The sequence below is a fragment of the Ananas comosus genome, linkage group 22 (assembly GCF_001540865.1).
Source record: "Ananas comosus cultivar F153 linkage group 22, ASM154086v1, whole genome shotgun sequence".
In the NCBI taxonomy this organism is placed as follows: Eukaryota; Viridiplantae; Streptophyta; class Magnoliopsida; order Poales; family Bromeliaceae; genus Ananas; species Ananas comosus.
In genome coordinates this window covers 9,365,749-9,392,144 of record NC_033642.1, presented here as the reverse complement: position 1 = coordinate 9,392,144, position 26,396 = coordinate 9,365,749, and the positions used below count along the sequence as shown (strand labels likewise).

Here is a 26,396-nt window from a genome sequence, read left to right as displayed (position 1 = left end):
GTACTTTATTCAATATATGTATTTTTTAATTATTTTTTGTTAGATTGCTTTTTTTTTGAGAAACATGGCATTAGAATAGATATTTTATAACGAGTGAAAGCTTCATTTCTATCTTATCTATAAACTGGATATATTTTTTCATATTTATTATGCACATTGTTGAATAGAAAATATGACTTAGGAAAATAAATTATTATTATTTATGATATGGGGGCGACGGATACTGAGTTCAAATCTCGCCAGAACCTATCTGTTAACTATCATCTTAGCTTTAGCAAAGCTATTTGCTTCTTCTTCTTCTTGTTGCTCTCCTCTCGACGCTTCTTCCACTCCTTCCAAATACATTTACTGATAGAAAAATGGCGTCGAGGTATGAGGCGGAGGTGATGATTGGGTCGGCGCATGCAGAAGAATGTGAAGTGGCGGCGGCGCCAAGTGCTCGACGAAGGCTGACATCACCGGCGACGTCGTCAGCCCCGTCTGGGAAGAGAAGCTGGTTCTCTCCCTATCCTCCGACGGCTGCCGCCCCGACGACGCCGTCCTCTGCATCGACGTCGGCCACGCCAACCCCATGCAGGGCACCAAGCCCCTCGTCGGCGCCGCCGGGTTCCCCCTCCGCGACGTCCTCGACGACGTCGGCCTCGGCAGCAAGTCCGCGACGAGCCTCAAGTTGAAGCGCCCCTCGGGCCGGTCGTTGAGGTACGTAATGCACTCATGCAGCAGCAACAACAACTGATTACTCTAAAAGCTTAAACTGCTATTATAAGTTTGAAACTATTTGATAGCTCGGAACTTCGCTTATCAACTCTTATCTTATCCCTTTCATAATTTTTCTTTACAGTTCATTAAATGGTTACGTAATTACTCTCAGAAGGATCTTTTGCCAACTAAAATCAGCGTGATTTAATAGATATATTTAGAAAATACAGTTGAGTTATTCGAATCAAACCACAAGAGAAATACTCATACAAGACGAGCTGCTGATTATTCTAACGTTCCATTTGCATGAAAAAAATTGAAGAGAAAAAAAGAAGAAAAATAAGAAAAGAGTAAATAACTTATTTTTTCTGTAGAGAGATATAGAAAGAATATAATACATATATATATATTCTCTAATTCTCTATTTTGTTATTCTTTTTTCTCCTCTAATTTCAATCCAAATAAGTGAAAATTATTTTCTTTACTATTTTTTATTTTTTCCCTTATTTTTTCTCTTTTTTTTTTTTCATTCCAACATCAGTTTTTAAGTTATTAGAAAATAGTGTTTTCACATTTTATGTTCACCGGATACGGTGAATACAGGGCGACGACAACTAAGAAATTCGATCCGGTCATATATATTTACTGACCAAACTCAATAAATCTGAAATATTTTTATCAATAATAATATTTTACTATATAATCGTATATATGTTAGGGTCTCAGTAACAGTGTTTTCTAATCTATATCATGGATAATTGGTGAATCAGTCATTATTGTGAGAGTTGACTATAAAATTTTTGGTGAGCGTGCATAAACCTGGCATGGCATATGCTCTGCATGATCCCACATTACACATCCTTGAGAGCATCGACAAAAGCAAACTATTGGTTTTGGATCTAAAACTTTTGATCCAATATCTTGTCAATGTTGGACACGGGTTTCGGTACAATTAGACTAGAGTTAATTTACGGGTTAATCACATGTTCAATCTCCAAAATTCCATCTGAATTTCAGCGTTATCAACTGCGTACAGAGGATTATTTGTAGATTTACTTTTTCTTTTTTCTTTTTTTAGCAAGCATATGGTTTCACACCACACTTTTACACTTGAAACGGGTTTGGACTAGTAAAATCAACTCACCTCGAATCCGACCCAGTCCAACCTATGCTCAAGTCTGTTCGCGACATCATCCAGCATGACTTCAGCATCTGAAAGTCTGCTACCACCAAATCCTAATTAAAAGCCCACATTCTAGCGAGATGTTTCAGATAACACTTTGGTGATTTGGTGTGACGCTCCGCTTTCCAAAAAGTCATTCATTTTAGAACTATTTTAGTCCTTACATGCTTAACTTTTTTAATCTCTTGAGAGTCATTCATTATAGAATTATTACAATCCTATTTTGGTGTAGTTGCCTCGCATACATAAGGTATTAGTTTTCGTTGTTGTTTTCGTTCTGTTACCATGCACTCTCACTCACGTAGGGGCTTCGGCGTGTCGCGAAAATGTAACCCAAGCTTATTTGTTCTACTATTCAGAGAAGCAATTCGGGGAGTTGGGACAAGTAGTTATTTAGTGTTATTTGTTCAACTATTTGGACAATCTTTCTCTTGCACATAGACACCCTGAAGTACAAGAATACTGACACTGAAACATCTAATTAAGAATTAAATTCAGAGTACATGTCTCATTTTGTGTCCAAGCTAAGTTCATGAGGAAAAGCAACAGATTTTGTTGGACAAATTCCTTGTCAGAAACTTGTCAGAAAAACTTTCACACAATTGAAGTAGGAATCAGCATAATTACTCATCAGCAGAAGCAATTTAAGGTTCTAACTTTTGGTTGGTTTAGTTACTTGTTTTCGGGGCGAAAATTTCCGAATTAAACCTCATTAAACCACAGTTATCTGCCTCTCTAGCACCCACATGAGACCATGTTGCTGTATCTGATGATTCAAAAGGAAAAAAAAAAAGAAGAAAGAAAACTTATTTGCTGGTTACATATTTAGTAAGGCCATGCACTGGTGCAGTGTGCTCTAGATTTTGTTCTCATTGTTTTGATTGATGAGGATTCACTGTACTTGAAGTTGTGTTGGTTGGAAAGTTCGTATCTCTAGGCTCTTGCTAGTCCTATTCCTTTTGCTGCTGTGACTCAGTACTCTGCTGCAGTTAGTATTATTTATTACTGTGACATGCTCTAAACCAGCTATATGGTTCTTTTTTTTCTTTTTTTTTTCTGACGTTTTATTTGAAAAAAAAAATAGCATGTTATTTATTTTGTTCATTTTTTTTAGAAATGAACTCGGCAAGAAATATAAAGCAACCAACCAACCGTTAGCCTTTTGCCGCCTATTGTTTTATCTTGTTAGTTATAGTTCTAAGATACGCCAAGTGTGCCGACAGTTGCTTGATTTATGATTTTATTCTTCATTATTTTAGCTCTTCAGAATAGAGTAGTTAATTAGTAGGACAAAATTGTTTTATTTTAAAACTACTTCAACATTATCTAGTGGTTTTTTTTTATTCATGAAATTCAAGGGTTTTTTTTTTTTTTGAAGTATGGGAATAGATGCTGCGAGCTACTTTTGTTTTAATTAATTAATTTATTGAATTATTATTTAATTAATATTATGATGTTAATTAGTTATGTAAAATATCATCGTTTTAAAATTATAATTATTCTTAGGTTATTAGTACTGTTCCTTTATTCAAATACTATTTTTCTTATTTTAGAAAATAATCCAATTTTCATTCAAATACAAAATTAGTATTATTCTTATTTATTCCCGGAATAGTACCTGTTAATAACCAAGAACAATTTATTTCTAAACCAAACAATACCTAGATAAGTAGGCAAATCAATACAATTTCCTCTCACATTTATGGGCCTCACATGGCATAACTGAGTCATTATTGAGAACAACAACCTTTGTCTCACCAAGTTGATCCCTCTCTATCAAATCTTCTATTTGATCAAATATAATTTTCCATAAATCAATCTCCTTGTTCATGTTTTCTGAACTTAAAAAAACCTTTTCTAAGATTTAGTTTCATCATGTTCAGTGCAGGCCCACAGTGTTGTGGACTATGGTGCAAAATTTGATTTACTACAGTAGCAAGGTAATTGCATTGCCAAGTAAACTTTTTTTTCTTCTCTTTTTCGAGAAATTGGTAGTTTGCTGCCGTTTCAGTCATTAGGAGAATGAACTAAGCTACAAAGTGAGACATTTGAGTCTCGTTGAGTCAAAATTATATATATATATATATGTAAACTACATGCAAAAAAAATCTCAGAAGATATGAAGCGAGCATAAATTCGCTAGTAGCTGTCTTGTGGTTGTCTTTTTCTCATCAAAGATTTTTCTATTACGCTCCAACTAGATAGACCACCAGGAAGAAGCAATTGTCGCTAACTTCCGACCCTCTAAGGCCCCATCTTTGGAGCAGCTTAATTACATCCCAAAGCCTAATTAATCACAAAAGAGCAATTGTGTATAAATCTCTTATTCAATTGTGTACAAGCCTAATTCTTTTTCTTCTCATTTTACATCAAACAGGCCCAGAAAGAGAGCAAAATATCTTCACCTTTGTATTGATTCAATGTCCAGTAAACAACAATTTCTGTTGTTAGTTTTGGAATCACTAACTACTAACAAAAAATTCCCATAACACCTTTCAATCACAGATAGAAGCTCATAATTAGCTCCATTCTAGACCTTCCATTTGCATTCCGATGCTTACGCCATCTTTTTATTGCCGTCGAAGTCTCTCTCTCTTGTTTTTTGGCCAAACGCTCAGCTTCTGCTTGTCGAGTAAAGAAGCTATATCACGAGCAATGACATGCATGAGCACTTTATCTTAATCTTAGTCTTAGCACTCTAAAAACTAAATTTGTATGCCTAAACTGCTTACATTTTAGAGGAAGGAAATGTAGATGGAATTATTTTTCTCACCCACATTATGACAGCCATCACAATGGCTGTGGTCCGGTGAGCTGGCAGTGATTCTGTAAGGCAATTGCTTTTAAAGCCACCTCTCTTCTAGTTGCAATATAACTGCTCAGCTACGGTGTTTGGTGTGATGAAAACCACTGTGACCCATCAATGTACCACCCTTTAGAGTGGTGGGTAACTGTTGCCTCAACCTGGTTCATCATGAACCTCCTAAACTAATCCTACAAGGTCTAAAAAAGCCCCCCAGAAGAAAAAAAATGCCTACAATGTTAACACTAAAAAAGAGTAAAATGTTTCGGAGAATTCAAAAACATCGATCAGGCTATTCTGATACAAGAAATGGTTGGAAAAAAAAAAGTCCATGGAGGAACCAATAGGATGTTCAAGAAGAAACTTGTGGAATACTTTTCTGACGAAGGTTTTCAGTATGATTATTATTACAGCATCAAAGAGTACCGGAGCTTCAAAGTGCTCGTGAATTTTTCTAAAGCTAATTAGGATGTATTTTAAAACTAACCTTCGTTTTTTTCTTTTTCTTTTTTTTTAATAATAATCAGAAATTAACAAGCTCCTTAGGTATCTATCTATTCAAGGTTCTATATCTGATACTCAAAATTAAACACTCCTCAAACTCACTCAGATGCCTTAGCATTAGAATACCAGAGATTTAGCTCATCTCAAACTAACTGTGGAGGCTATAGTATTGATCCACGGATGCAAAAAATTATGGGCCATTTTTCGTCGAGGGTATAGTAGTATTCCGTTGGGATTCCAATGATGGTTTGATTCGTTCTCGAATTAGAATGTCGATGATGCTGTAGATCACATCTGACAATTTACAAAGGTAGTATACAAAATCACGGACCACTCTTTTTGGCTAACATGGTGGACTAGGTCCATGCAACAATTTCTCCTCCAAGCCCACACGCTACATTTACTCTCACAAACAACTACCCCCCATGACAACCCATAAATGCCCTCTCCTCTCCCCAACCAAACCCCATTAGTTCCCCTCCATCAATGACCCTTCAAGGGGAGGCAATCCATCTACCGACCATCGTGTTTTGAGATTCGTATTATTCTACATGATTGGTGGTGAAAGGGACCGTCTCACTCTGAGGACCGTTCCCATCAAATTCTTATTCGTTTCAATGCGCGCTTAACACCGCGCTTTTCCTATATATATATATCCACCACCTCCTCTCCTCCTCACTCCCACATCCACACACACACGCACAAACACAAACGCCCAACACTCTCACACTCCCCCCCCCGCGTCGACCGTGACGGTGACGAGCAAGAGCACGGTGCTCCCCGCGAAGCCCGCGGCGTCGCCGACGTGCCCGTTGGCGACGTTCGACCTCCCCTACATAACCTTCTACTACAACCAAAAGCTGCTGCTGTACAAACTGGACGGGGAACACAGTTTCGGGGACGCGGTGGGGAAGCTTAAGGAGGGGCTGGGGGAGGCGCTGGGGTACTTTTACCCGTTGGCGGGGAGGATAAAGCAGGATGAGGAGGGGGTGCTAATGGTGGAGTGCGAGGGGGAGGGGGTGTTGGGGGCCGAGGTGGTGGAGGCCGCGGCGGAGGCGGTGGCGGTCGCGGACCTCCACCGCCCGCTCCTCGCCGTTCAGGTCCGGCATTATCATATTAAATTATATGAAATAATTATTTNGCGGCGGCATCGCGGAGGAGATACTGCAGCAGCTGGTGCCGTACACCGGCGTCATGAACCTCGAGGGCCTCCACCGCCCGCTCCTCGCCGTTCAGGTCCGGCATTATCATATTAAATTATATGAAATAATTATTTGTCTCAAAAAAAAAAATATTTAAACTTTTGAAGAATCGTATTTTTTAAAAAGTCCAACATTAAAATACTTATTTAAAAAAATATAGAAGCTCAATTATATATATATATATAAAGAGAGAATGATGTTGCTATACTATTAATAGCATCAAATTGATAGCATTATTAAATTTTCGCTCCTTGGATGACGAAATATATGGTTAAAATGATAATAATTTTCTAAAATTGAATGGCTAGTTAGTGAAATAGTATAATTTAATGAATAAAAATAATTAAAAAAATAAATTTAATAATGAAAAACTCAATAGCAATAAATATTTTATGTTAACAATAATATAGTAGTCAGAGTCTCTCTCTATATATATCTGTATTGCATTGTTTTCTTGTTTAGAAAAAGAATGATAATAAATCAGTTTTTTACTTACAAACAAATTAAAGTTAGTAAGAAATTTTTTCCTATTAGACAAGACCATTTAGACACTATTACTTTTTACTAGGTAGAAATTTGAAAGCATTACAGACTAAAATTTAGTGATAGAAATAAAAGAAATATCAAGTCTACAAGCAAAATGGTCGTAACTTTTACAATTTTCATTCAAAGGTTTTAGGATTTACTAATATTTTTTAGCTTTTAGTAAAAAGCAAAAAGGAAAAAAAAAAGGACTTGTAAAGGAAAAATGAACTTTGGAGGGGATGACTGTAGGATTACAATTAATTTTGGATGGTAGACCAAGCAATACTATAGAAATAAATTATTAGGTACTTAAAAAAGGAACTAAAAGGTCAAAAATTGTACTTTAATAAATTAATGATTAGACCGACTGTTCCTAGCGCTAGCGCAAGTGGCAAAAAAATTTGATGGTTGATATTCGAGACTCAAGTTCAAATTCTAGTTGATTTATATTTTGAGCTAAGTTTATTTCTAAATGAAATAAATGAAGCGGGTGGCATGTTACCTTTTTCTCAAAAAAAAAAAAAAAAAAGATTAGATCCTTGATCTGGTTTTTCAATTAAATTTACTCACTTTCTCCGTATTAATTCTAGCTAATAGACCTAAAAGATACAACAAAAGTCAGATTTTCTTATGTATATAAGAGAAAACTTCAAATATCCCTCTTGTGGTTTCACTTTTTCTCACTTTAGTACTATGTGGTTTAAAGTGTATCAAGTTAGTACCTTGTGGTTTTGTACTTTTTCACTTTAGTACTCTGTGGTTTAAAGTACATCAAGTTAGTACCCTGTGATTTCGCACTTTATCACTTTAGTACCTTGTGATTTTGCACTTTATCACTTTAGTATTTTGTGGTTTAAAAACCATAGGGTACTAACTTGATATAAAAATAAAATCACATGGCACTAACTTGATACAAAAGTAAAACCACGGAGTACTAACTTGATACACTTTAAACCACAGGTATTAAAGTGAGAAAGTACGAAATTACAGGATACTAATTTGATACACTTTAAATTATAGAATACTAAAAAAAAATGTGCTAAACCACAGGAGGAATTTTTGAAGTTTTTCCTATATATAATAATAGCCAGAGAGTTAAGTGTAAAGAGACTAGAGAACCTAGGCAAGGACCAAGAATCCGTTGAAGTAATAGGGGAATTTGTTGACTATAAACTTAATCTGTCAAGAACATTTTAACCCTTTAAAAACAAAAAAAAAGAAAAAGAAAAGAAGATTAAGTCTATTTGAGTTTAGTCAATTTCATTAAGTAAAAACTAGAATACTTGGAGAAGAAAAAGGAACTGTTTGCTAATAATTGGCACCATAAATCAGATGCTGTCTTTTTATAATCCTACAAAATTATGTATCCGGTAGTTAAGTGGTCTCAAATCTTAATTCATCTTGTATTTAGCCACTACAAATGGTCAGATTTAGAACCGCAAGAATTCCAGACAAATAATATAAAAAATATTGCGAAATTTGATTTTCGTAAAGTTCAACTATTTTTTGATCAAATTTAACGGTGTCGATTGTTGATCTGGCGTGAAACTAAATTGATCGGGTTTTAAATTTAAATTAATTTTGTTATTATTGCTATTGATATTGTGAGTAAAGAGAAGAGAGCAAAGCNTGGAGGCCGCGGCGGAGGCGGTGGCGGTCGCGGACCTCGCCGACGGGGGCGGCGGCGGCATCGCGGAGGAGATACTGCAGCAGCTGGTGCCGTACACCGGCGTCATGAACCTCGAGGGGCTCCACCGCCCGCTCCTCGCCGTTCAGGTCCCGCATTGCCGTATTAAATTATATGAAATAATTATTTATCTCCAAAAAAAAAATATTTAAACTTTCGAAGAATCGTATTTTTTAAAAAGTCCAACATTAAAACACTTATTTAAAAAATATAAAAGCTCAATTATATATATATATATATAAAGAGAGAACGACGTGCTATACTATTAATAGCATCAAATTGATAGCATTATTAAATTTTCACTTCTTGGATGACGAAATGTATGGTTAAAATGATAATAATTTTTTAAAATTGAATGACTGGTTAGTGAAATAGTATAATTTAATAAATAAAAATAATTAAAAAAATAAATTTAATAATGAAATACTCAATAGCAATAAATATTTTATGTTAACAATAATATAGTAGCCAGAGTCTCTCTCTATATACATTTGTAGTGCATTGTTTTCTTATTTAGGAAAAGAATGATAATAAATTAGTTTTTTACTTACAAACAAATTAAAGTTAGTAAGAAATTTTTTCCTATTAGACAAGATCATGTAGACACTATTACTTTTTACTAGGTAGAAATTTGAAAGCATTACAGACTAAAATTTGGTGATAGAAATAAAAGAAATATCAAGTCTACAAGCAAAATGGTCGTAACTTTTACAATTTTCATTCAAAGGTTTTAGGATTTACTAATATTTTTTAGCTTTTAGTAAAAAGCAAAAAAGAAAAAAAAAAAGGACTTGTAAAGGAAAAATGAACTTTGGAGGGGATGACTGTAGGATTACAATTAATTTTGGATGGTAGACCAAGCAATACTATAGAAATAAATTATTAGGTACTTAAAAAAGTAACTAAAAGGTCAAAAACTGTACTTTAATAAATTAATGATTAGACCAACCGTTCCTAGCGCTAGCGCAAGTGGCAAAAAAGCTTGGTGGTTGGTATCCGAGACTCAAGTTCAAATTCTAGTTGATTTATATTTTGAGCTAAGTTTATTTCTAAATGAAATAAATGAAGCGGATGACATGTTACCTTTTTCTCAAAAAAAAGAAAAGAAAAAAAGATTAGATACTTGATCTGGTTTTTCAATTAAATTTACTCACTTTCTCCATATTAATTCTAGCTAATAGACCTAAAAGATCCAACAAAAGTCAGATTTTCTTATGTATATAAGAGAAAACTTCAAATACCCCTCTTGTGGTTTCACTTTTTCTTACTTTAGTACTCTGTGGTTTAAAGTGTATCAAGTTAGTACCTTGTGGTTTTGTACTTTTTCACTTTAGTATTCTGTGGTTTAAAGTGCATCAAGTTAGTACCCTGTGATTTCGCACTTTATCACTTTAGGACCCTGTGATTTTGCACTTTATCACTTTAGTATTTTGTGGTTTAAAAACCATAGGGTGCTAACTTGATACAAAAATAAAATCACATGGTACTAACTTGATACAAAAGTAAAACCACGGAGTACTAACTTGATACACTTTAAGCCACAGGTACTAAAGTGAGAAAGTATGAAATCATAGGGTATTAACTTGATACATTTTAAACCACAGGGTACTAAATAAAAATATGCGAAACCACTTGGGAAATTTTTGAAGTTTTTTCTATATATAATAATAGCCAGAGAGTTAAGTGTAAAGAGACTAGAGTGCCTAGGCAAGGACCAAGAATCCGTTGAAGTAATAGGGGAATTTGTTGACTATGAACTTAATCTGTCAAGAACATTTTAACCCTTTAAAAACAAAAAAAAAAGAAAAAGAAAAGAAGATTAAGTCTATTTGAGTTTAGTCAATTTGATTAAGTAAAAACTAGAATACTTGTAGAAGAAAAAGGAACTGTTTGCTAATAATTGGCACCATAAATCAGATGCTGTCTTTTTATAATCCTACAAAATTATGTATCCGGTAGTTAAGTGGTCTCAAATCTTAATTCATCTTGTATTTAGCCATTACAAATTGTCAGATTTAGAACCACAAGAATTCCAGACAAATAATATCAAAAATATTGCGAAATTTGATTTCTGTAAAGTTCAATTATTTTTTGATCAAATTTAACGGTGCCGATTGTTGATCTGGCGTGAAACTAAATTGATCNCCTCCCCTCCTCCCCCGCCGCCCACGAGTCCCTCGACCCCAACGGCCCCGCCAAACCCCTCATCCACCGCCTCTTCTCCTTCCCCCAAACCCTCGTCGACCAAATCAAGCTCGCCACCAACCAAAACCCTAACCCTAACCCTAACCCCGAGGGCCCCGAATCCGAGCCAGAGCCAGAGCCCGAGCGCGAGCACGAGACCAAGACGAAGCCGAAGCCCTTCTCGACCTTCCAGTCGCTCGGCGCGCACGTGTGGCGCGCGGTGGCGCGGGCGCGGGGGCTCGCGGCGGACGAGCTCACGGTGTTCGCGGTGTTCGCGGATTGCCGCGGGCGGGTCGACCCGCCCGTGTCCCCGGCCTACTTCGGGAACCTGATCCAGGCCGTGTTCACGGCGGCGCCCGCGGGGCTCCTCCTCGCCAGCCCCCCCGGCTTCGCCGCCGCCGTGCTCCAGCGCGCCATCGACGCCCACTGCGCCGCCGCCATCGCCGCGCGGCTCGAGGGCTACGAGGCCGCGCCCAAGCTCTTCCACTACAGCGACGCCGGCCCCAACTGCGTCGCCGTCGGGAGCTCGCCGCGGTTCCGGGTCTACGACGTCGACTTCGGGTTCGGTCGCCCGGAGCGCGTGCGGAGCGGGTCGAACAACAAGTTCGACGGCATGGTGTACCTCTACCCGGGCAGGGACGGTGGCCGGAGCATCGACGTCGAGCTCACCCTCCCCGAGGAGCCCATGCGCCGCCTCGAGAACGACGACCAGTTCCTCCCCACGCTCCTCCATGATCCCCCTCTCTAAAAAAATATATATATCATTATTATATAATTATTATCCAGGCCACTTCTAATAAATTATTATTATTTGCTTAATAATAATTATTTTAATATTATTATCATTATTGTTATTATTAACACTACTACTACTTCTACTCCTCTCTAGCATCCTCTACCATAATTATAAAATTATTATTATTATCATTATTATGCACGAGCCCTACGGATAACACTTATTCCCGCTTTAAAATTCGCGCGCAGGATAATGTCGCAACAGGTGTTTAGAAAGGTTACTTAGGAAGAGGAGGGTGCTAGTATTACTGTATTTGTGTGGTGGTGAGATCTCTTGTGGCTTTTGTTGTAGGCTTATTGTTATTATTATTATTAATTAATGTTCGTCTTTTCGGAGACTTAATTTGAAGCTAGATAATTGGGAGATGGGAAAGAAACTGTCTTTTTTAAGTTCATAAATGATGAGAGTTTCGATTTTTCTTTCGTCCCGTAGCAAATTGTTTGCGTTTTTTTTTTTTTTCCTATTTTCTCGTTACTTATTTTGATTGTTGAGTTTGTATCGGTGGTAAAACTCAAGCCCTGGGATGATATGAATGTAGCAGGCCTGTTTGATCGAGCTGGTGTTCCTGCAAAATTACTAAATGAATATAATTTCAAAAAAGCGTTAACAATTTTTATGTTAGAAAATCTTCGGAATAATTTTTACCGTATCATACATTAGTCAGAAAATAGTAATATATTGGTACATAAAAGATAAGAACTTTTGATTAATTTAATACATGTATTTCGAAAACACGAAGCATCGATACTTTTAACTTAGTTGACATGGGTTCCGAGACTGTTGGAAAGCAAAAAGTCAAAGAACGAAAAATTTGAGTTTAACTGATCCATCATTTTATTGTAGTCTTTTGGCGAATCTCTATATAATTATGAGTGAAAAATTGATTAGTTTCGATAACTTTGGTACTGAAATAAATACGGACAGTAACTTTGGTACTGAAATAAATGCGGACAATTACGGCTTTTCCAAAGTCTCGAATTTGATTTCCAAAAAATCTTTGCACCACAGACCATTCCTAGAGCAAGTGGCAAAGAGCTTGGTGGTTAGTACCCGAGATCCAAGTCCGAATTCTAGTTGATTCACATTTCTAGCTAAGTTTATTTCTAAATGAAATAAATGAAGCGGATAGCGTGCAACTTATCCCTCAAAAAAAAAAAAAAGAAAATCTACAAAAGCAAATAGGTTCTTAGCCAAATCACATCATACACTATTTACTCTCGCTTATTAAGTCTCTTTAGATTTGGACCCATACCAAACCTCCGCTCTCTCGAGGCCCGTTACCGGCCCATTTACAACGACCGGCTATAGCCGGTGCGAGAAAGCAACATTTACTGGCTGAGTCGGTCACTGAGCATTTCCAATTTTCCCCTCGAACACACTAATTATTCGGTGCAAATCAAACGCTCCGGTTTCGAGTTTTCTCCTTCCTCGAGATCGGGGTGGAGGGTTTGGGGAGCTTCGATCGCTCCTCTGTGGTATTTTTCTTTGTGCCGAGCCTCTTTTTATTTCAATTATTATTGTTAAAATTTATTACGATTCCTTCGAGTATGATCTGTTACTACTTAGCTTCTGCTATGATTTTTTTTTTTTTTTTAGATTTTTATTGGCTTTTTTTGTGTAGTTTTTCGTATGTTTTAGGGTTTTGATCCTTTGCTTTTTGGTTTTGAGATGAAGTGCTAGTTTGATCTGTAAGGAGGCTTCTTTTTTGTTTTTTTGATTATTTCTGAGGCTTGTTTTGTATCGTGTTTTAATGATTTGGAATCTAATATTCAGGGTTTTAGAGAATGAGCCATAATTTGTATTTGATTTGAGTTATCCTGCTTTGATTTGTTATGTAATGATGTGCTCTATTAACATTTGCTCTTCGATCGATCCTCTGGTTAATCACGTGGAAACCTGCTCCGTTAGTGTTATTGTGCTGTTGGAATTGGTGATCAAGTAATTCAAAATTTTATGCTCATAATTTTTTGGGTCTAAATTGGGTCACAAGTAGTGATTCATTTGATATTTTGAATCAAAATGTAGTTAATAAATTTGATCATCTTTTGTTAGAGGTTTAAGTATCTAAAAGAAATGGCCGACGATAAGAAAGATGGTGAAAGGGCTTCTCCTCACGGAGCTGAGTGGGAGGTCGTGTCTCTCACGGCATCTGCGTACGCCGCATCGCCCGGCCCGAGGCAATTTGATCCGGCGGGCGAAAGTAAAGATTCCGAATGTATCGCAAAAGAACATGAATCGCCTCCTGCGATGTTCATGTCCGGCCACTTTTCGTTGCCACAAGAAAAGCTCGAAACCCCTTGGACAGAAACTGATAAGAAAGTACTGCAGTATGAGTTAGCTGATCAAAATGTAAGCTCTGGGGCGAAGAGAGTTGATGAACCTGACGAATTCTATGGAGAAAGTTGTAGGAATAAATCAACTGATGATCTACATGGAATTAAGTTTTGGGACAAGGAACAGAGTCTTTCTGTTGTCGATATGGAGTTCCACACTGAATCAGAGATAAGTAGATTGGTTGATTGTACTCAGAATAGCACCAATTCTGAACCGAATGATCCTTACTGCGTAAAACAGGAAACTCTTGCCGATTCTAGAATTGCTTCTGAATTGAAAGAAGAAAATGAGTACAAGGGTTCTGGCCTTCAGTGTGAATCATGGTGGAAGAGAAAGATGACATTTTTGTATAATAATGCGAAAGAACCAAACGCGTTCTGGTCTGTGTTTGTGGCCGCTGCTTTGATGGGCCTAGCAATTGTCGGGCAGCGATGGCAACGAGAAAAATTGCAGCTTCAGCAAATTAAATTGCAGTTTAAAATCAACGATGAGGTATAATATACTCTACTCAATGAAATGTTTCTTTTCCTGTTTTCTGGGTACTGGATTGTTATTTCATTTCCGTTCTCTTCTGATTTCCATGCTAATTAAAAGTTCTTTACTACAAAGTATTTGGGTTTGCTTATGAAGACATTATTCATACCATCTATTTTAACTTATATATAAGTTGAATCAGGCTATTTTGCGTCTTATATATGCATTTCATTAGGTTATGTAAGCTTTGTGCCGAGAACATCAAGAGGTAATAGTGACTTGATAAGACCAACATTAATGAATGCAAAATTTTATTGATACTGAGGGCTACTCGGTACCTAATTTTGCTGATTGTTTAGCAGCAAAAGGAATGCACAGTGGATGATATGTGAGTATAATGAACCTGAACTTATGCTGACTGCAAGGTTGGTGTAACTATTATTGGAATATACCTAATTATTACCAACCACTAGCAGTTTAGTACAGCAAAATTTTCCTCGTAAAAAATTATAACAAAANACTTAAGGCTTTGCTAGGTAATATACTAACATATTCTTCCGTTTACCCCCCCTTTATTTGTCAGACAAGCAGTTTTAAGTGTCAGTATGGGTAATGCCTGGCAGTTCTCATTAAGAGCCAGAAACTTTCCTTTGATTACAGAAGATTAGCTGCATTGTGGGACCGTTCAGCCGGGTCAAAGGCATTCTGGTTGCTGGCGGTCAACATGGCCCTGTGATCCCCGGTGAGGCCGTGTTCAGCTTATAAATCTTCTGTTGTTAATGATGACGAACAACTATCAACCAATGCAAGGTTTCCAAGGATGAATACCAATGGTGGCGGCCCGAATTTTAGCTCTTAGATGTGATTAGGTTTTCACATTGTTCTAATGCTTCGGTACTGTAAATATTGAAGTCTTTAAGCTCTCTTCAAATCAGAGCCTGTAAGTCTGAATTGTCGGCGTATAAAGAACTTGTGATATGTAAGAATGAGTTGTGCGTGTATGTATAAAGAATGCGTGGTATGTAAATATGAGTTGTGTGTATAAAAAGAATTAAAGATTCTATTGAGTGCAAAATCTTATAATCACCTGCTCTGTTCATTAGCAGTGTTTCATAAGCTTGGTTAATTAAATGGTTGCTTATCTGTTATAGCCTGTAATGTCATCAGCCTTTATGTACTAGATAAGTTTAGATGATTATTATTCCTTGATGATGTTATTATGACTGCATCTTCCTTGTCTCATACAGAAGTGTGAATATTATAAAAGCTTTGTGCTCTTCTTTTTGCTTTTTCTTTTTTTTATTCTAGTGAGTCTTGATTCTGAATCACTTACTTACCTGTACCTCATTCTCAGCATCCTTGACATTGCTTGCAGGAAATGAAAACTAGGGATAAAAAGCAGAATTGCACCAAAAAAGGGAAAAGTTTTTCTTTTCTTCTTTGGGTGCTGATGGGGACTTTGGAGCAGATTTGGAGATGTGAAGTATAATCAAGTTGTTTGTTACCAGAAAAGACCTGCAAAATATGAAACAATTTAGGAATAATTTTGACATTTCATTTTACGCGTATGATAGAGATCAAGTAAATAGCGAGCATCAGAAATAATTTAGCTATTTTTCTCACTTTTATTGAATCACAAGTAGCTCAATATCTAACTCCAAAGGAAGAAGAGAAGAATATGCATTACCAACCTAACGTATAGTTTGGACAACATTATTAGAACTTTGAAAGTATCCAAAATAGGCTTATTTATCAAAAATGAGTTGGTACCCAATAATGATTGAGACAACTCACCCAACTAACATCAATCCAATCATCTCCACAAAGAGTGACTCAAACAAAGCCAACCAAGCACAAAACATTAGTTTGGTTTCCCAATTTTTGTTATGTGCAAAGGAGACATTTAAATATGAGGGAGAAAATTGTGTACTAAATTGTATTTAAGAAACCGTATTATGATTGTAATATAATCTACGGCGAAATTAATAAACGACTCTCTAAATACTAAATACTAAATCAGAAGTTTCACTTCAGTTTTTAGAAATATAAAGCATCTAACAACAATGAAAAATCCAAACTATATGAATATTGTGGTTTCTAAAATAGCTTTTTAGATATTCTTTATAATACTCGAAATTTTTGTATCTTCGTAAAAAAGTTAAGAAGAAACACGTAATAGCAAGTAATGTTTATTTCAGCAGCTCCACACAAAAGTGCTTCTTCGAAAAGCTTGAACTGGAGCAGCGGCCTCCCACATGTGACACCATTGCAACCAAGGAAAAAAGAGAGGTGAGTTGCTTCCACAGTACATTTTGCGGCTAACACCGCATTAAACACCTCCTCGAAAGTCAAAAAACGCACACTTCATAAAGAGAGATGCCGCGTTCAAACCATATAATGTGGCGTATGACACGAATATTAGCGTCTTCCATTACACCATAATAATAATAATAATAATTATTATTATTATTATTATATACACTAATTAGCCACCTCGACCTGTACCCACATGGGCACCCTCAATCTCTAGAATTAAATCGCGTAAATATATACATACGGGGGTTCAAACTCATACCTCCTAAAAATTCTTTTCAAATAAAAATTATTGTATAAAACAAAAATTTTAAATACGTATTACACATTCCTGTTGTCATTCACGTAAATTCGATCATTTATATAATAAACAACAAATAGATTGGCATTGGACATGTTTTTATTATTTTTTTTAAGAGAAAAAAATAATAAACAATCAGCTTCGTCTATCTTCATTAAAAATTAAATTTAATAAAAATATTAAATAACTAAATTTCTAACTTAGGAGGGTCCCTGCGACACAAACAACTGGGTTCACTTTTCGAGTCAAAAGAATGGGTGGAATGAGTTAATAGAACGCGTGGGCCCCACACCCGGGGTGCGCACGAGGGGAGCACCGGTGGGACTCCCGAGGCGGGTCGAAACGAAACGGTCACCTCCAATTAATTAATTTATTAATTAAGTTTTAAGTTATTAATTATTATTATTATTATTAATTATTATTATTGTTAGGTTATTTATTAGCTGCACACGTGGGACATGCCCTCTGCGATTGGTTCCCACGTGAATAGCTCCACATTTCGACTTATTTACCGGTCGTGCCATTCCGTTACGGAATGACCCTAGAATTAATCCCAGCCGTTCGTTATCCACGATGCGGAAATCGCGCGTTCCAGATTTGGTTACGTATCCCGTTGGGTGTTCGTTGATTAATCGTAAAAGTGTCTCGAAGCCCCTCAAATATTGGCGATTTTGCAGTGGAAACCTTAATTTTATTTTCCTCAAATAATACGATCTCAATTCTTTCTTTTTTTAAAAAAAATAGTTTTTGTTTTTAAACTAATTTACTTGGGTAGCAAAAAATAAAAATATAAAAATAATTATTTTTAGTTTTAAATTTTTTAAAATAAATTATCATCTATTACTATTTTTTTTAAAACGTCAAATTATATAGAATCAGTATTTTTAAAAAATAAACACAATGCCGAGCACTTAGCCAACTATTTTAATTAATATATAATATAAAATAAAGATATTAATTCTTATTAATGTATTACTTGACTAACTAATTATAATTTAATCCAAAAAAATAGAGGCTAAAAAAAATTTAAAAAAGGGGACGAGCTTTGTCCAAAATAGCTTATATTTGAGGTGTCTACGTACAATTTTACCCACATTAACTGTAGCTGTGTGGTAATTTGGTAATTTCGCGCGCGACCTACCTAATGCCGTGTTTGACCTTCGCACTCTCCATAGAAGAGAGAGAGAGTAGAGAGAGAGTAGTGAGAGAAAGAAGAGAGAGAGTAGAGAGAGAAAGAGGGCGGTTTTAAGATTCCTCTCGTAAATAATAGTACCTCACCTTTCTCTCTCTCTCTCTCTCTCTCTCTCTCTCTCTTCGGAGTTGCTCACTCGTTGCGTTCTCCTCTCTCTATCTCTCTCGATCTCTGGATCGAATTCTAGGGTTTCTTGCGGAGCTAGGTGAGCTGTGCGAGGATTATGGGGTGATTATGGTGATAACTTTTTGGCTTTTAGGAAGGGATTTTGATACGTGGGTGAAGTAATATTGGGGGATTTGGAGAAATTTTGGGGGATTTAGGTTTTCTTTGCTTGGTTTCGATTGGTGGGGAGATGAGGAGAGCAAATGATAGCGTGGAGACCGTGAATGCGGCGGCGGCGGCGATAGTATCGGCCGAGAGCAGAGTCCAACAAGTCACTGTTCCGGTAATTATATGAAATTGGTTTTTTCTCTTTTGTCGTTGATTTGGCTTTGATCTGTTTTGTAATGATTTTTGGACTTTTCCTGTGTTTTTTAATGTAAAATTGGGATTTTCAAATTGTGTCACTCTTATCTCTGTGAATTGTGCTCGATTTATTGGCGATTAACAGTTAGAAAGCTCAATTCTTTTCATCGAAGTTGTAGTTAGATCTAATTCTAGCGTAGTGCTTATTCTTACTATCAGGTGTGTGTAGATGGAGCAAAGAATCTGATTACACGGAGGATGTGATCAACCCTAAAATTGCAAGATTAAGTTGTAAATTAGCACAATTATTAGCATTAATTTCATTTTGGGATTTTAGATTTGGAACCTGTTAGTTGTTGCCAAATTCGGATACTGCTTTTCATGTTGCCTCTGTTGGATGTGGTGATATGTTGTGGTAGATTAGATACCTGTATCTGGGGATGCATCTTAGATTGTTGTGTAGCGGGATTTGGATGGAAGTTGGTTTATCTACTAAATTTCAGTATTTGTACAAGTTTGTACGTGATTGTATTATCATATCCAACTGACTTGGGGATTTGAGTTAAATGGATTGAAAGCTTGCGCAAGAGAGGTAGGTAGCTGGTGGTTGTATCCTCACTAAAGTTAAGAAGGAAATGTTAAATTATACGTATTCCAATTTGCGTAAAAACCATCTTCATTGAGAGTTGAGGTGAACGTGAGTAAATTTTGTGTGCTGTTTGATGCAAATTGGACTAGATCTTCTCCTAGTTGACAATCAATCGCAATTTGTCTTGTTTTGCCGATAGAAGAAGAACCGGTATAGATGGTAATGTGCAGTGTGTTAGTTGAAGATCTTATTGCACTACTTTGTTTCTTGATGCTTCAAGAGATAGGCCATAGTAGAAGAAGTTGTCCTAGAACTCTGGATGAATATTCTTGTCTCTTCATTGTTGTTAGCTTCATTTTTTATACATATATTGTCCATTCTTGAGGTTTGGTGCTGTTGCTACTACGATAGGAAGAGATTATTTCCATTGATTTAATCCCTGCGAAATAGGAAAGATATATGCTAAGTTGTCCTTTAGCAAACAGAAAAGGTGCATGCCATATACTTTTTCTCCAATAATGATCTAGTTGCTTTTTATGCTTTTCCACGTCGCGTGCCTTACTTTCTCAATACATTTTTATGTTGCTGTCGTTTCTGGTCCGCATGTGGGAGTTCCTGTATTGCTGAAAGCACTGGCGGGTGAGCCTAGGATTTAGTTCACTTTTAAGATTGATCAGCCTTTTCATGTTGCTTTCTAGTTTGGAAATACTTTTATGTTATCACTTCTTTTTTAGGTGTAGGGTGTTTCTTTATTGCCCGCTAATTGTTCTGTAAGTTGGAAGTTCTTTTCCTGTTTTACCTGTTTTCCCAGCTTCTGCCATTTGACGTGCACCTTGAAATCCCACCAGTTGACATGCATGAGACATCTACTTCAAACCTTTTACTTGTCTTTTGTAGTCTGAGTGAAACATTTGGCTCCTTCCATTTTTTTATAAAGTTTTTACCTTAGGTATCACAAACATCTACTGTTGTCATATGTGTGAATTGTTCTGGATATCCTGATTTGCTGCAGATTTTCATCTTTGGAAAGTTTAGCAAGTGAAAGTAACAAGGAACCAAAAAAAACTATTCTGCCTCAGATTTACATAGTGTGTGGCATAAACCTCTTATTCTCCATACTCTTAAGCATTGGCAAGGAGTTATCCTGCATTGTTTTTCACTTGGTTATGAACTAATCCACACGAAAAGATATTTAGTAGATATTCTTAGACATCTTGAAGCTTTTGCTGATCTGATGAAAGTGACGTATGTTCTTGCCGGGAATACCAAAACTCTACTTCCGCTGAGACTGTTTATGGATTTGTTATTTACTTGTTTTAACAGATATCTGATTACACTATAATCACTGGCTGAATAAGACATTTCACTTGCAGCGGAGAAGATGGCCGACCTGGTTCAGCATGTACTGGTGCTTTGGATCTCACAAGCATGACAGGCGCATAAGCCACGCGGTCCTCGTCCCTGAGCCGATGGTCCCAAGTTCTCACACAACTATAGCCGAAAACTCTAACCACCATCCCCCATCCCTCGTCCTCCCCTTCGTCGCTCCTCCTTCCTCCCCCGTCTCCCTACTCCAATCGGAACCCCCATCAGCCTCCCACTCGCCTGCAGGTCCCATCTCCTTCTCCCCTATCTCCGGCAATTCCTACTCACCGACCGGTCCTGCCTCCATATTCGCCATCGGCCCATATGCCCACGAGACTCAATTAGTCTCGCCCCCTGCCTTTTCTACATTCAATACCGAACCATCCACCGCTTCCTTCACCCCTCCCCCTGAACCTATGCATCTCACCACCCCTTCATCCCCTGAAGTACCATTTGCCCAGCTTTTGAGTTCTTCCTTCAGTACTAGCGGCAGAAAGGGCGGGGAAGCCTGCGAGTTCAATTCATACCAGCTGTACCCTGGTAGCCCAATTGGTCACCTGATATCGCCAAGCTCGGTTTGTTCTGGCACTTCATCTCCGTTCCCTGATCCTGAACCGCCGAAGATCTTGAACGCCGAAGAGATCTCGAGGCGCAAGCTGACACCCCGCCATTCTCGCAATGGTGGCTCACTTCTAGATGGACGAATAACAGCAGCTGCATCACTGGTGGATTTAACTGTCGGGTCGCAGAACCATGAACATGGTGCTGATCACAGAGTATCGTTTGAATTGACCGCAGAGGACGTCGCCCGTTGTTTGGGGAAGAAATCGGCGATTTCAGGGGAACATTTGAAGATTGCTACTACAACTGCTACTGATGGAGTCTGTACAGAAAAGAGTGTTGATAATGAAAACTGCAGCGATATCCCAGAGAAAGCACGGAGTTCTCTCTCTCTTCCAGTGGCTAAAGAGTTCAATTTCGATAATTCAGATACCGCAAACGCAGAGCCCAGCCTTGGCTCCGACTGGTGGGCCAACGAGAAGGTTGGAAGAGCCACCGAGCCGAGAAAGGACTGGGCTTTCTTCCCTATGATCCAACCGGGGGTCAGCTAATTTGTCGTCGCACCGAGCTACTTCCAGACTTATATATAGTTCCTGATCCATCTGACAGGTTTTGCTGGAATTTGCGGTAGCGGTCGGTGTCTGAATGTGTTCGAAGGCTGTGGCTTATTTCTTGTTCCAATCTTCATCAGAATAGAAGAAATAGGTTTCCTCTTTTTTTTTCCTGCTTTTTCTGCTCCTTTTTATGCATCTTGCTATGAATTTGTAGTATAAATAAAAGTCTCCTGCCCTCTTCCTGACAATTGGTCTAGTATAAAAGCTAAATGATGTAACATATAAATATATATATTAGTGGAATTTGGCATTTTTAACAGGTTTATTTCTGAGAATACTCCCTATCTCTTTTCCTCTGAAAGCTGCTGCTGTTACTGGTTTCATACACATTCTATTTTTAGATTCCATGATGAAAAGTGCTTCTACTGGTGCATGTGGAGTATAATGAAGATGATATTTGCAGAGCTTTTTTATATATATATATATATTTTTTAAAAAAATTCACATGGCCCGTAAGCTCTCTTAAACCTTTCAACCCTACACGCTCACGTGCCTGAAAACTCACCAAGGAAGGTCGGGAAATAAGTTTTCGAAAATACATTAAGTTCTCGAAAATAATACGTAAGTTTCTGAAAATGCGCGCACACGGGTTCGAATATTCGACCACCAACAAGATACCTCTAGGAAACCAACCATTCCTAGAGCGAGTGGCAAAAGGCTTAGTGGTTGGTATTTGAGACCCAAGTTTAAATCCCAGTTGATTCACGTTTTCAGCTAACTTTATTTCTAAATAAAATAAACGAAGCGGATAGCGTGCTACCTATCTCTAAAAAAATAAATAAATAAATAAACCTCCAGGGAACACACCACTTACATTAGTAGATGAGTGTGGTATTTGCAGTGCTTCATTAGACGGAGCAAAACCAGTATACTATTTTTTTTTTAATTTTTCCAACACGCTATTACTATACATTTAAAAGTTCAAATCTTCAGCCGACCATTCCTACCGCAAGTGATAAAAGACTCTAATACAGTATCTGTAAAGCCAACCAAGTCACTTGGCAGAACCTATCACGTAAACTGAGCATCTCTACAATGACATGAAATGGAAAAATGCTTCGGGTTATCTTAAATTGAGTCTACATAATAGATTATTAATATGTTGATAAACTTATAAGAACAGCAAGCAAAAATGAATGAATTTCCTCCGTATTATATTGCTATACTCGACGATTCCATGACCAAATTCCACATTATATTGCTAAACAAGACATTATACTGCAAATTATCACAGAACATAAATAGTGGATGAAGGTCTATGTATTTTCAAGTTATTTTTTATGATTGAAGTTTCAAATCAACGAACAATTCCGGTAGACTTAATCTATAATATTTCAAGTATTTTTTATGATTGAAGTTATTTTAATATTTTTTTTAATCTTATTTATCTAGTGATTAAAATAGCTTAAAAGTCACGATTAAAATAAAAATCTCACAAAAAAGATGATACAATAGTAAAATTCCAAATCAAAGATATTAAATTTGTACTAAATAGTATAAAAAATTTTCTAGCAAAATTTTATCTTATTTCAACATTAATTTTTACCCTTAATTTAAACTTACGAATTTTTTATGTTGGTCATTAAAATTATTAATTTTGAGTTTTTTTTATCACTAAATAAATGATAACAAAAAATTACAAAATTTATATATAAGATACTTCAAACATTCTAGATCAAAATTTAATGATGTAGATCGCCGCTTCGAAAATCATATATATATTTTTTTGGGAGATAAGTAGCACACTACCCCCTTCGTTTATTTTATTTAGAAATAAATTTAGCTGAAAATGTGAATCAACTAGGATTCTAAAATCATATTTTTAATATAATTTAGAAACAACCGACCGTCCCTAGAGCAAGTCGCAGAGGGCTTGGTGGTTGATACCCATGACCCAAGTTCGAATCCTAGTTGATTCATATTTCTAGTTAAATTTATTTTTACATGAAATAAACGAACCGAATAGCGTGCCACTTATCTCTAAAAAAAAATAATAATAATAATTTAGAAATACGGAAGCCTCCGTATAGCTAAGAATGTCATCCTAGGAGTACTCACGTAAGGACTAATAATAATGATATTTCCGTAATATTTGTTGATGCATGCGTGTGCTCCAGTACCCCCCGTACATGAATGGCAATGTAGAGCTACGTAAAAACGTACCAAGAACATTAATCTAGTTAATTACGGTATTGTACGCGACTCATTAGGGGAGTCGTTTAACGAGGGGCAGGGTCTTAACGACCATTTGTACAATTGCTAAGCTATTGAATGGCTATAAATTGTTGTTGTACGAGAAAAAAAATATGTATATAAAAAAACCAAATAAAAGTATTTAAATTGCATTAAGAAATGAGGAAAAAATTTTCTATAGGATCATAGTTACCAGAGAATTGTTTTGGTCCCCTCATAAATTGTGTTCTTTATACCTAAATCTTACGGCGAAGTTAATGTGTGCAAAGATGAAACTATAACCCCTGCATGTGCCTCTACAATTGATATTTAGAAGAAAAAAAAAAAAGAAAGAAAAAACAAGCCATGATTTGTTTGATCATTAGAGGAATGATTCGGTAGGTCTAAATTAACCAAAAGCCCAAAATATCTAAATCAAGTTATTAATTAGTGGTAGAGTCTCTGATCCGTTATATTCCAAATTTAATCATTTTTTCTTCAAATATGAAATTATTTGAGTGTTATTGTCATGTGAGTGGTAAATCAGTTACTTATTTTTTTCCTTCTTCTGTGTATTATAGAATTAGTGACTCTCTTTTAGTTTGTGTTAGATGGTCGCTTACGTGAACTTTTTTTTTAAAGATTAGATTGATTTAGATTGTTTCGTATATAGCTTAGAATATATAGGAATATATAATTTCTTTGGTTCAATTCAGAAAATTACCTAATTATAGCAATAAAACTACCACAAGATCGACCTTTTTTTTTTATAGAGACAAATTATATATTATTTGACACAAAATTAATTATATAAAAATTATGAGTATTTGAATATAAAATTTATTTAAATATTTCTAAATTTAGGGATTCATGATTTTATTTATCTTTGTACTCAATTTAAATTTTTGGGATAGATGTAAAATTTACAAAAGAGAATTTTTAGTCTTTTCAAATCAAATTTCTCAAAAAAAAAAAAAAAAAAAAAACTAGAGAGTAGGTGGGTTTTTAGATTCCACGTTTTAAGGAATAATAAAATTCTATAAAAAAATTTAAAATTTCTGTGACATGACAAATATGGAATTTCATAATTTTGATATTTTTTTAATGAGTATTTTTTAAAAAAATACTGTGAATCAAACAGATCCTTACAGTAAAACCAGAAATTTAGTGGACCAAAATTATTTTTCTATGAAGTACAAAACAAACAAAGAAACAAAATTTTTATTTTTTGTGTGGTAAATGCTTAAACTTTTCAGTGGCTCCTTTTTGATTTTATCGTATCTTCCAAAAAAGTAGATCACATGCTGGAGCATGCCATATCTAATTTTTCTTGTATTTTTGGTGACAATTTTTTGTCATGATAATTTTTTATCATGTTGATTGAGCTGCTACCACTAATTAAATGCTAATCAAACCCAAAAAATACATGTTCCTGATTATTTCCACACATAATCCACACAAACAAAAAAAGCTTGGCCGTTAACAACCTAATAATTAATTTCCTCAATTCTTTATTATATTATTAAGCAAGGTTCTACACATGTGCCACGACATTAAGGCCCCGCTGGCCACGTGGCCTCTCCAGGTCCTCTCTCTCTCTCCCTCCTCTCTATAGAGAGAGAGAGAGAGAGAGAGAGAGAGATAGCGTTTTTGTTTAGCTGAAAATAAGGTTCACATCCAAGTAGACTCCCCGTTTGGATTGGGGATAAGAGGTCGATCTCTTATCCCTTCGTTTATGTCCAAACGTTAATTTTTATTCGAGAATAATAATTTTTAAATATTTAAAATAAGCTGATATAATTATTTTCATCAATATCTTTATTTTCTATATATAACTACCTACTATTTTTCATATTCCATATTATTCAAAAGTTATTTTTTTTATTTCCGGAAACAACACAATTTTCATCCAAACTTTATTTTTCTTATCTCCATACTTGTACTTATCCCTGTAATAGTAGTTCTTACTAATACCCGAACCAAACGGTGCAGTCAGTATTTAGATAAGAATTGCTACAGTGTTTATATAGCTCTAAAATTAAAATTTTTTAAGTTTACCATTTATTTGAAATGAAGCATTAATATCTTATTATTATTATTATTATTATTTATAATTGATCTGGGCACTGATTGGATTATTCTAAAGAGAGTAAATTTCAACCCTAGGTAAAGAAATGGTAAACCAAATATTAAAAAGAAAAAACTTCAAATATCACTTATGTGGTTTCACACTTTTTTACTTTAGTTTTCTATAGTTTAAAGTGTATTAATTTAGTGCCATGTGATTTTATTTTTATCTTTTTATTATCGAGCCCACTAATTTTTTCGTTAAATCAGTGACAAAATTAAAACTGAACGATACTAAAATGAATATTCGATAAGCCTAAATAGAGTATCTGTAGTTTTTTATATATAATTTAATGAAATATT

At 36.0% G+C, this 26,396-nt stretch overlaps 3 protein-coding genes across 5 annotated transcripts; all 3 read left to right on the top strand.

Moving 5' to 3' along the window:
- On the top strand, positions 360 to 12,007 carry LOC109727138 (BAHD acyltransferase DCR-like). Its single transcript, XM_020257037.1, has 5 exons — positions 360 to 370; positions 421 to 699; positions 5,926 to 6,232; positions 8,552 to 8,752; positions 10,741 to 12,007. The coding sequence occupies exons 1-5, from the start codon at positions 360 to 362 to the stop codon at positions 11,533 to 11,535; spliced, it is 1,593 nt and encodes a 530-aa protein (XP_020112626.1). The 3' UTR covers positions 11,536 to 12,007.
- On the top strand, positions 12,914 to 15,490 carry LOC109727613 (ATG8-interacting protein 1-like). 2 transcript variants are annotated; one of them, XM_020257771.1, is made up of 3 exons: positions 12,914 to 13,058; positions 13,636 to 14,409; positions 15,052 to 15,490. In XM_020257771.1, the coding sequence occupies exons 2-3, from the start codon at positions 13,657 to 13,659 to the stop codon at positions 15,154 to 15,156; spliced, it is 858 nt and encodes a 285-aa protein (XP_020113360.1). In that variant the 5' UTR covers positions 12,914 to 13,058; positions 13,636 to 13,656; the 3' UTR covers positions 15,157 to 15,490. The 2 variants fall into 2 exon arrangements, with proteins under 2 accessions (XP_020113360.1, XP_020113361.1); XM_020257772.1 differs by having other exon boundaries at positions 14,975 to 15,490.
- Positions 18,206 to 22,063, top strand: LOC109727371 (uncharacterized protein At1g76660-like). 2 transcript variants are annotated; one of them, XM_020257474.1, is made up of 2 exons: positions 18,206 to 18,645; positions 20,628 to 22,063. In XM_020257474.1, the coding sequence occupies exons 1-2, from the start codon at positions 18,553 to 18,555 to the stop codon at positions 21,729 to 21,731; spliced, it is 1,197 nt and encodes a 398-aa protein (XP_020113063.1). In that variant the 5' UTR covers positions 18,206 to 18,552; the 3' UTR covers positions 21,732 to 22,063. The 2 variants fall into 2 exon arrangements, with proteins under 2 accessions (XP_020113063.1, XP_020113064.1); XM_020257475.1 differs by having other exon boundaries at positions 20,578 to 22,063.

Bases quoted from the DNA above. Each gene is read 5' to 3' on its own strand.
- LOC109727613 (XM_020257771.1), top strand. From the start codon at position 13,657: ATGGCCGACGATAAGAAAGATGGTGAAAGGGCTTCTCCTCACGGAGCT. The intron at 14,410-15,051 runs GTATAATATACT...CTTTGATTACAG, and splicing joins AGTTTAAAATCAACGATGAG to AAGATTAGCTGCATTGTGGG.
- LOC109727371 (XM_020257474.1), top strand. From the start codon at position 18,553: ATGAGGAGAGCAAATGATAGCGTGGAGACCGTGAATGCGGCGGCGGCG. The intron at 18,646-20,627 runs GTAATTATATGA...TTTCACTTGCAG, and splicing joins TCCAACAAGTCACTGTTCCG to CGGAGAAGATGGCCGACCTG.